Below are 10,793 nucleotides of genomic sequence, written 5' to 3'. Positions count from 1 at the left end.
CTGCTCAGCAGGGTCCAGGAACGAGCCAGACTGAGCCAGGCTCTGCCAGCACCCCACTATGAGCAGTGAGGGCTGAGCAGTCACAATCCGTCATCCAGTGGTGTCACAGCCTGTTGCTTGGGGACGTCACCATGGGCTGTCCGCCCCCATAGCGGATCATAATCTTCTGGAGGCGGGACTTTGTATTCTTGAAAGTCATTGTCAGCACGGATTGAATGAAAGATGGAATTGAAGGGCATCGTGCAGACTGGGCAGTCCGCTGTGATTCTTGACCGATCCAGGATACAACGGAAGCAGAAACTGTGCCAGCAAGTATCTGGGCGGGCAACATTGTCCAGTTTGTTGGAGCAAATAGGACACTTGGAGTCAGGAGAAGTGTCTGTAGTCATGGTCTACAGCTTCTGGATGTTAACTTTGGGCTAAGAGCTGCTGTCCTCTACAAACAGGCTATGGAAGCTCTGTTCTACAAAAAAAGGAGACAAAAATATGTGCTCTTAATTCCCAAGAGAAATAAAGTATTAAACTCTAGGTGCAGAAACGTGCAACAGCCAACATTAATGCCAGCCTTAGTCCTGAGACACAACCAACCGAAGAAGCAGCGCAACGTAACAGCTTCATGTACAGTCTTTGCAGCAATGTTGGTCTTTTCAGTGCTGCAGGGTTGAATCATGCTGGCAGATGTCTCTCTAGCAGGCAAGAACTCTTGTCTTCCCTCCCCACTCCCAGGTGACCACTTTGGCATGATCAGGAACTTTAGGATTCACATAGAACCTTCCCAAACCCACTTCCGAAAGAGACCATCACTTACATGTGAAAAACAGGAGCAGCTTCCTCTGTCTTTTGAGAAATTAGGCTCGCCGACTGTCTCTGTGCGTCCAGCTGGGCTAACAGCACCGAGTGAAGCACACGCTGATGAAAGTCCGCTAGTAACTGGTCTTGCCTTTATGACGTCAGTAGCTACGTCATAGAACGTCAACCCCTGCAACCGCCCTATAACGAAATCTTAAAACTATGTTGAAATGACTGCTTTTTTACACCGAATTGGGTGTAATCAAGCATAACAGAGGGTTCTCTTTTACTTTTGGGATCTCTGTTGTTTCTAAGTAAAGGTGTGAAATCACAGGAACTTGCAGGCGCTTCTGGAGATGATGTAGGAGAGCCTTCAAGAGAGATTTTGTTAGGGATGGGAAGGACATGACCAGTCAGGTCATGAGTATTTCCAGACGCTGAGAATCCATAGCCTTATGGAGAAGCCTGCCCAAGGATTGGAGCAGGGCGATCTCCTCCAACCTAACCCATTCATTTTGAGATGAAACAAGCTCCTGAAGTTACAGCGAAGCTGGCTTTGGAGCTTAGGAGCTCACAGTCACAAGCACCTGACTTTAAGCATGAGCCTTTCACCCAGCATACTTGTGTTCATGTTGCGAGCCTGTGTTGAAAAACATCTCTAAATCCTCTCCTTCTTTCCTTGCAGGGTTGCAAAGTGGTGGGCTGTGCTGGCTCAGATAGCAAGGTTGCATATCTGAAAAAAATAGGCTTTGATGAAGCCTTCAATTACAAGATGGTTTCTTCCTTGGATGAAGCACTGCGTAAAGCCTCTCCTGATGGCTATGACTGTTTCTTTGACAATGTGAGTTCAGAAAGATCCCTGCCCTGAGCGGGCTGTTAATTTCCTTAGTCTATTGCAGGAACTCGATCCTGAGTTCCATCTAACTGAGACATTGTTCGTGTAAGATCTTACAGCTTACTTATTCCATTCTCGACTTTTTTTTTCTGCAGCTGACTTGATCAGTAACAGAATGAATAAATGCTGAGAGGCAAACCAGCAGTCTTTTGACAGTGGATTTTCTCTCATGCTGCGTGTACTCTGTTCTTGTAGGTGGGTGGAGAATTTGCCAGTATTGCTATCAACCAGATGAAGAAATATGGAAGGACTGCAGTCTGTGGAGCCATCTCTCAGTACAATGACTCTGTGCCTCAGAAAGGTGTGGGCCTCCTTTTGTGTTTCTTAGTTTCTGTTTGGTGATGGCAGAGTGCAAAACATAATGGCAGACACTCAAGTTTTGCTGATTTTTCTTTTCTTTTTCCAATGTGCCAGTTGCCTGTGTGTTTGTGTACATTTAGATAACGAACTCTGGGTGATCTGATGTGTGTCCACACTTGTTAGATGTGCAGCAGACATCCTCCTTAGGACATGCTCATATCAGGTGGAGAAGTTGTGTTTAGAAATGGAGGCAAGACGAAATGTGGCTGAAATGGTATTTCCCAGGGCTCTGAGCAGATGCAGATCAGTAAAACCCCTGAGGTTTTTAGATGAAATAGCTTTGTTGAGCTCATTGAGGATTAAGCAGAAAGCCCCTCAGTACAGGTTCACTATACATGGGAATGAAATTGTTTTCAGCAGTGCTGAGTGGGTGTTCAGCCTCAGGTAGATCAGGTCTTCATTTTCCTGTGCTGCTTCCTGTCCCCAAACCTGTGGTCATTTACCCTGCTCAGAAATAATAGAATTCATCTTGGACTGGAACAACAAATTTCAGTGTCTTTTACTGGCTAATACCTCTCTCTATTGGGCCTTATTTAAAAAGCAAAACAAAACAAAAGCAACTATTTCCTTTCTTTGCCAGGGCCTTATATTCGGTTTCCAATGAACTTCAAGGAACTTAGCATGAAAGGGTTTATCGTGAGCAGCCGGAGTAACCGCCGGGAGGAAGGTGTGAATGCACTGCTCAAATGGGTTCTGGAGGTAAGAAGGGAGGGGGTAATTTTCTGTAACACCTACTGTCATCACAGCTTCCATCTTTGCTAGGAGAGCTGTCCCTTGTCTTAGCTGGTGAAGAGATGGCATGATCTTTGAGCCTTCTGGGAAGCACAAACTGTACATAATGTGCTTGATGCCTTCTGCTTTGCCGAGACTTGTAGTAATAGCTTGTGCTCTTAACTGAAACTTACTCTTGATATCTGAAGAGGGATTAAAAGAGGCCTTAATATCTTTGCAGGGGCAGGACTGGTGACCTATCTGAAGAAAGAATTGCCAGGTAGTGTTCCTGTCTCTTGTAAATGATTTGTTAGAATAACTGGCTTCAGCCAGCTAGCAGTGCACCTTGTTGCCATGCCGTTGTGGTGGTTCTTCCCTCTCAGGCAGCCTGGCCTAGCTCTGGGCACTCACCCATCACTCAACACCCACCCAATCAGTGTCTCAAGAGAATTCATCTTTACTCAGTATTGCCCAAGCGAGCCAGGAGATTGGAAATCTATAAAGAATAGACCACGGACTAACAGTTTTGATTTTGAACAAAATCTAAATGCTTTATTAACATTTCAACAATTTTTTATTTTTATTTATTTATTTTTTTAACAAAGTCTAAATTATTAACATTTCAATGTAACATTACTAGAAGTGATATTCTGACATTCTAACTATGGTGATGTTTCTGGTGGTTTCCTGTGCTTTTTAGGAAGTGCCGTGCTGTCTGCTGCTCTTCCTTCATGGGCTCTCCACACTTGGGACTTCTCCTCCTTCTTTTTCTGACACTACTAGAAGTGATATTCCATATATGCGGTAACACATTTCTACTTCTTATTTGAGATCAACTTGTATCACACTTACTAATACAACAGTATAGTTCATAACTACTTTTATTTTAAGAACTAAACTAAGAACTAAACTAAGAATTAAACTAATGATGGTGATGTTTCTGGTGGTTCCTGTGCCTTTCAGGAAGTGCCATGGTGTCTGCTGCTCTTCCTTCATAGGCTCTCCACACTTGGACTTCTCCTTTCCCTCTTTTCCTCAGGTTCTCCATCCCAGCTCACTGGGTAGTCTGCAAGGCTGCAAAGGTATTTGTAGTAATCACTGGATGTTGGTATATCGGTGCCGCATTTTTCCTCCGTGCTGGTGTTTTGCTTCTCCGTTTTTTCTACGTGCCGAGTTTTGCACTTTGGGGCCGGTGGTGGTGATGAAGCCGACGGGCACCGGCACTGCGGGCGGGGAGACGATGCAGTCCACGAACTGATTGTCTACCCACACGCAGACCCGGATGGTCCGCATGGCCGTCCTGCACAGCGGGCAGCTGTCCCTCAGAATCGCCCACAGCTGGATGCAGCCCAGGCAGAATGTGTGATTACATGGAATTACATGGGTCATGTCCTGTCGCACACTGCGACACATGGAACATGTCCACTCCTCTTCTGCAGACACGTTCCTCTCGCTGCAGCTGTCCTGGAGAACTGAGGATGACGAGCTCTTATTCTTCACCAGAGCTGCAGCGGTGGTGTCTCACTCTGCAAGAGAAAGAGAGGCCACAGTCACTGTTGTCCCAGGGTGTGAAAGTCCTCAGCAGGAAGCCCTGCCAAGCCCAAGACTGCCCTGAGGGACCCACATGTCCCTGCACCACTCACCTCCTCTGCTGCGGGTGCACTCAGTAGAGTCCCAGCTGCCTGCACTGGGCAGGGCCGGGGAAACAGAAGTGATGCTGTGGGTCAGGCACTGAGATGCTGCGAGCAGCCACAGGCACGACCCAACACAGCACAGCCAAAACCTTGCTCGAGGAACCTCCAAGCCTCGCAGAGCTGCTCAGCAGGGTCCAGGAACGAGCCAGACTGAGCCAGGCTCTGCCGGCACCCCACTATGAGCAGTGAGGGCTGAGCAGTCACAATCCATCACCCGGTGATGTCACAGCCTGTTGCTCGGGGACGTCACCATGGGCTGTCCGCCCCCACAGCACCCCAGTTTCAAGATGTTATTTTCTTTTCTTGTTCCTAATTTGCTGTACCTTCCTTTTCATTCCAGTCAATGTTTTATGCCTTACATTTGACACTAATACACAGAACTTTTATTTTATTTGATTAAATCAACTCCAATTATATATTTCCTCTGTTTCTTCACCAATAAACTATAGATTTTTCACTAGTTTGTTACGCAGAAATTGGGTTTGGCATTCTCCTTGCTTCAGGAATGTCTGGTCAGTCTTTCCCATTCCTTTTCTGTAAGCATGATCATGATGCTTTTCCGAAATATCTTCCATTCTCAGTCTGGATATATATTTCTTCCTGAGTGTTACGTCCCACCTCTGGGATGGGGGAATTAGTCGAATTCATGAATCCCCTCAGACTGGATTGAGATGGAATAACACGGACCACGTCCAAACATCAACCTTAAAGAGAAATCCTTATAGAACCACGATCCAGTATGTGTTGGGCCTCTCAGAAGCGTATCTATCTAAGCTATGCAGCTTTATTGGAAATCAAAGTAAACCCTGAGTTACTTAACAGCTTTTGGGAAACCTTGCCTTAGCAACTTCAGGAGAAAAGAAAGAAAAACAGTTGGGTGAAGGGTGGGGGAGGGAATTCACCAGTTCTGGATCCAGAATCTGACCTGCCAGTGGGGGTGTCAGGTGTGGAGAGAAGGGGCCTTCCCTAGTCTTGTATGTACACCTATTTATACGTCCCAGTGCCTGGACTTCTGGAGCCTTCTCTTGCCCCAGTTCTAGGACTGGGACACCTGTCAAGTCAAGGGAAGTGACACCAGATACTCTCCTGTGGCTTAAGAGTTTCTCAGGGTGTTGTATAGATTCACAGTACACTTGGTCTAGTCCCTCACTCTGAGGTGACCAGTTTACACTGGTGAAAATGACATATTTCTCAATGACATAAAAATGACAGACTGAAGCATTTCTGAGCCTTCACTTATACAGTGTGGCAGGTTACACAGGATTACATCAGGAAATGATCCAGCTGAAAAGTGCTCTAGCCAGGACTTTTGTTCTTTACCCCCGTCAGCTCCCTGACTCTCGAGAGAGCAGTGACAATGTGAGCAAAGCTAACAAAGGCAAACCAGGTCTACCACATTTGTCAGAATATGCATTCATTTCAGAGGTAATTCCAACAAATGTGATGGAGTAATACAATTACTAAAGCACTTGAGATGGTTATTTCCTGCAAGCAAAAAAAATGCTTGGGGTTTCGTTCACTGAGAAATCTAAATATTTTTATTTGTCATTATCTTCTTCAGCACACAGTAGGTGGACTGAAGGCTTTCTAGTCTTCAGAGCTCTTTTTCTAGTTCCAGTGATAATCTCTTTCACAGAGTTCCATGATAATGATGGACATTCTGACATTTTGTATTTTTTTGTTTGTTCAGCTGCTTCTTTCTTTAAAACTAGCAAAACTGCAGAGCAGATGTGAACTGTCCACTTCATCCAGCATCAAAATAAACATCACTGTTAACAATGTTGTCAGAACCAATTTGATCTCAAGGTTGGTTCTGACAACAACATAACCAAAAAAACATTTTACTTTCTGTTCTTAACTTCAGGTGACCTGAAGAGAATATAGATTTTTATCTGCTGTGAACAGTGATAAAATTCAGGGTATGTTCTTGTCATTATTCTCCAGATGGTAGAGATGGTTGTGTTTCAATAAAATTAAGCACCTGAGTGCTGATACCAAAGTCTGTTCTTTGCTCTTTGAAAGCACACATCTGCATTTAAAGGGTGAGAAGGCAACTGAAGGGTGACAGCATCTAATCCCCTTCAGATAACACATTTTTCTTAAAACCAGACCTTCAGCATATTTGGAAGAGTTACTTGAATAAAATCTGATTTACCTCATTGCTTGCTATATGTACAAGACCAAGTAGGCAGGGATAGCAGTGTACCTTGAAACAATATTTTAACACAAAACTTCCTTAACACCATATCTCAGGATAGCATTTACGCACTAAAGCTAAGATCTTTGTTAGTTATGTTTTGTTAATTGTCACCTGACTCTACAGGGAGAAAGAAGTCACTGGGCAGTGAAGTGTTTGTTCTAATCATCTGGTCCCTCTTTGGAGTGGGTCAAATCTTAATTTTGCACATGCAAATATAAAAATCATAATCTAGACATGCATAAGAATGCGAATCACTCACCCAGTCTTCAAAGGAAGCAGGGACAATGTTGGCCACTTGGGCATCCTGGGCCTTTATGTTCAGCAGAAGTACAAATCTGAGGCCCAATTCAGGCTTGCAGATACTTGGTTTTGAAGGTGCCCCTGGTTTCCTGTTCTGTGATGGGTCATCCAACCTGACCAGTGGAATCTGGGGCCTTCAAGGCTGATAGGAAGGGAAGAAGACAGCCTTGCACCCAGGAGCCCAGAGGCTGATGAGGTGGGGAATGTCTGCTTAGTGAGCAGGGATTTGAAGGCCTGGTGAGGAAAAATAGGACTGATATGTGACCAGCTTGGTCACAGACAGGCTGCTTGATTTATAAAATGCCATGTAATTACAGTAACCATATTATGGTGGTCAGGGGCAGGGGGTACTGGTCACAGTAGGCAAGGGTAGTTTGTCTAAGCCATGATAAAAACATGCAACCCATGAAAAACATAAATGCTTTCCCAGCTCTTTTTGACTGTGCAGATGAATTTTTTTCTTCTTCATTATCATTTTTTAAATTAAAACAACAACAACAACAACAAGAACAACAAAAACCATTGCTTTAATGGTAGTCTAAATACAGAAACAATGAAAGCTGAGAAAATGGCATTTGCTTTTCCCTGTTTGGTAACTTTAGCTAAGGGCTTAAAGCACTGCATGCCTGGGAAAGGCTAAACTGGATTCTTCTATAATCAGCAAACTTACATTCAGGCAAGGTCCCCGTTAGTTACTTTTTGTCCAAGATACTGTAGCTTCAACAAATCATGCTCCTTTAACAATACTCCAACACCTGCCAAAGAAGAGGTGGTGTTTGTGTGTTGAGGTGTTTAAGGTCTGGAAATACTGTTATCTTCACAAAGAAGTGTTTCTACACAGCAGAACACTATAGGTGGGTACCACACAGCACTGCAAATGTGCTCTAGGGTGTGTGCTCCTACCTGCCTAACGCTTACAGCAACAGGCTAGGTAATATATTGCTCACTGTAGTGATTGAGGTTACCCAGAAAAATCATTACTGCTGTTCTAACAGGCATATCTTCATGATGAGTGAACACTGCATGCCAATCAATCAGTTGATATACTGACTATATGCCAGGTGCAACTGATACTAATAAGACTAGGATTTGGAATGCCAGCTTTGTACAAATAGAAGCTGCCAGTTTCATGAATTTCCTGAAGGCTCCCATAAAACCAAAGAAACCCACTTTCACTGTGGTTCTCTACCTCCACTGTACCTTCTGAAAAATGACCTTTGCTGCAGGCAAATTAATAACCCTACTTTTAAGTGGAGGTAAAAAAACAAACCCTTCCTGAGCAGGTCATTGAAAAAAGACACAGAAACCCAACTGAGATGTGAACAGACTGCTTGGAAGGAGCTTTTCTGACAAGTCTGACAAATACAGGAACTCTTCTGGCCTTCCCATTAAAATTGCTTACTCCATTTCAAGGAAACAAAGAGGGATTGAAAATGGAAAGAACGCATAATTTGTATGATAAGGCTGTAAAAATGTTACTAAAACTCAGCTGATCAATTATTGCCTCACAAAGCAGTTATCTGAAGAGCAGCAGCCCTTTAATTTTAGAGCAGCCTTTCCTTTCATTCTCCCAGCATACTTCTTGTGTTTTCCAAAATGGTTTGTTTTACCATGTGGGTCAGTGTGCACTGATTACTGGGATTTAAAATGCTTCCAAGGTTGAAGTATAATTGTTACGTCTGCTATCATGCTGAAGGATGTGAAAACAATGCCAAAGGCCCGAGTATCAATCCTGGAGTTCAGCTTTGTAAGAAACTTGAACTCTAGGGCTTCACAGATTCCTTGCTGCCTCAGCGTCTTATCCCATCACAGGCTTTACCTTTACCTAAGTAAAGAGTGTGTCTGGATTAAGACCCACACCCTGACGTTATGTGTGATTGTACCCAACTTGAGGTGATGGATCATGCAAGTGCTACTGTCATTTTGTCAGATGACAAAAAAAAGTGCCACTGGAGCCCATTGTCTCACTGTGACCCCGACAATACTGATTAGAAGTCCACAGCAAGCTGATTTCTTTTACCTGTAATAAACCTCTGCAGATGTGTGCCTTTGTACTGTTGGGTGAATAAAATTCAGTTCATGCTTTGTTTCTTGTTTTAACTCATCTTCAGAAAAAGACCCAAATCTGTACATTATTTTCTGCAACACATTAGTTTTTGTAAGCCTTAAAAATATGTCTTTGGAAAGTGGTCAGCAAAAAGGGAAGTCCCCAGACTCAGTCTTGCTTTTCTGGTGCAATAACTGAGTAATAGGGGTTAGAGATTCTGAAGTGTGTTAACCAGCATGCCTTTCCACAGAGAGAAACTTCACCACTATCACTGTACCTGCAGGATTCAGCTGTTGCCTTCAGAGATCACAGCTGCACACACAGCACATGCTACTGCTGTGGACTCTGTTCTTGTTCTGTTGAGACAGAAATCTTCTATATGATTTATAGTCCTAACCTGTTTCTTTTGTCTGATGAGGTTAAAATGAGGACAGTAACTTGTGTCTTTGCCTGTATGTTCAGTAGTTAATAGCTGGCAGTGGCAAGATAAACCCTTGGTCCTGCTCAGAGGGCTGCAGCTGGAATAAGCCACTGTCTTGGACAAATAGAGTCTTGTATTCCAACCTGACCCAGGGAGCCCCAGGCTGCTCTTTGCAGGTGGATTTCAAAAGCAGTGCATGCTATTGTGGGCACCTTCAGAACTTATTGTGCCTTGGTCTGTGTCAAGAGGTCATGGCCCAGAGCAGTGGAAGAAATTAAGTTGCTCACACTCAGACCTGTCACAAGCTCTACAAATCTTGGAGATGTCATCTCTGGAAGTGTCAGAGCTGTTTTTGATTTATTCTTAGTTCAGGTAATGCCTGAGTCAGTGGAGTGCTATTTATTTCTTTGGATGGAGTAGAACACACTAGTTGTTTGGTCTTGGAAAAAAATATCAGTGTTGAAGAGTGGATGTCATTTGCTTTTTTGCTCTGCTGGAGTGACTGTGAGTGCAGAATCTGGCTGGTGGAACAGAGGACATNAATAGGGGTTAGAGATTCTGAAGTGTGTTAACCAGCATGCCTTTCCACAGAGAGAAACTTCACCACTATCACTGTACCTGCAGGATTCAGCTGTTGCCTTCAGAGATCACAGCTGCACACACAGCACATGCTACTGCTGTGGACTCTGTTCTTGTTCTGTTGAGACAGAAATCTTCTATATGATTTATAGTCCTAACCTGTTTCTTTTGTCTGATGAGGTTAAAATGAGGACAGTGACTTGTGTTTTTGCCTGTATGTTCAGTAGTTAATAGCTGGCAGTGGCAAGATAAACCCTTGGTCCTGCTCAGAGGGCTGCAGCTGGAATAAGCCACTGTCTTGGACAAATAGAGTCTTGTATTCCAACCTGACCCAGGGAGCCCCAGGCTGCTCTTTGCAGGTGGATTTCAAAAGCAGTGCATGCTATTGTGGGCACCTTCAGAACTTATTGTGCCTTGGTCTGTGTCAAGAGGTCATGGCCCAGAGCAGTGGAAGAAATTAAGTTGCTCACACTCAGACCTGTCACAAGCTCTACAAATATTGGAGATGTCATCTCTGGAAGTGTCAGAGCTGTTTTTGATTTATTCTTAGTTCAGGTAATGCCTGAGTCAGTGGAGTGCTATTTATTTCTTTGGATGGAGTAGAACTTAGTAGTTGTTTGGTCTTGGAAAAAAATATCAGTGTTGAAGAGTGGATGTCATTTGCTTTTTTGCTCTGCTGGAGTGACTGTGAGTGCAGAATCTGGCTGGTGGAACAGAGGACATCGGTAGAAACCATGATGTCAGCAGTTGTTTACTCCATGCAGCAGGATACATGAATTCTGTTTGCTGGTGGCTGC

At 43.9% G+C, this 10,793-nt stretch overlaps 1 protein-coding gene and 2 long non-coding RNA genes across 3 annotated transcripts; 1 reads left to right on the top strand and 2 right to left on the bottom strand.

Moving 5' to 3' along the window:
- Positions 1-318: 318 nt before the first annotated feature.
- On the bottom strand, positions 319-898 carry LOC116652505. The gene is made up of 2 exons (XR_004305598.1): positions 809-898; positions 319-463 (listed from the first exon to the last, which is right to left on the bottom strand). It is a non-coding gene; the product is annotated as an uncharacterized LOC116652505 (long non-coding RNA).
- A 572-nt stretch (positions 899-1,470) lies between these two features.
- LOC116652504 (prostaglandin reductase 1-like) lies at positions 1,471-3,329 on the top strand. Its single transcript, XM_032441386.1, has 4 exons — positions 1,471-1,630; positions 1,880-1,985; positions 2,625-2,743; positions 2,997-3,329. Exons 1-4 carry the CDS (start codon positions 1,562-1,564, stop codon positions 3,009-3,011), a joined length of 309 nt encoding a protein of 102 aa, XP_032297277.1. The 5' UTR covers positions 1,471-1,561; the 3' UTR covers positions 3,012-3,329.
- A 187-nt stretch (positions 3,330-3,516) lies between these two features.
- On the bottom strand, positions 3,517-4,876 carry LOC116652506. The gene is made up of 2 exons (XR_004305599.1): positions 4,399-4,876; positions 3,517-4,281 (listed from the first exon to the last, which is right to left on the bottom strand). It is a non-coding gene; the product is annotated as an uncharacterized LOC116652506 (long non-coding RNA).
- Between the last annotated feature and the right edge of the window lie 5,917 nt (positions 4,877-10,793).

The sequence above is a fragment of the Coturnix japonica genome, chromosome Z (assembly GCF_001577835.2).
Source record: "Coturnix japonica isolate 7356 chromosome Z, Coturnix japonica 2.1, whole genome shotgun sequence".
NCBI classification, from domain to species: Eukaryota; Metazoa; Chordata; class Aves; order Galliformes; family Phasianidae; genus Coturnix; species Coturnix japonica.
Note: the sequence above shows the minus strand (reverse complement) of the source record. Positions and strands in the feature narration are given on the sequence as shown.

Bases quoted from the DNA above. Each gene is read 5' to 3' on its own strand.
- LOC116652504 (XM_032441386.1), top strand. From the start codon at position 1,562: ATGGTTTCTTCCTTGGATGAAGCACTGCGTAAAGCCTCTCCTGATGGC. The intron at 1,631-1,879 runs GTGAGTTCAGAA...CTGTTCTTGTAG, and splicing joins ATGACTGTTTCTTTGACAAT to GTGGGTGGAGAATTTGCCAG. The intron at 1,986-2,624 runs GTGTGGGCCTCC...TTTCTTTGCCAG, and splicing joins TGACTCTGTGCCTCAGAAAG to GGCCTTATATTCGGTTTCCA.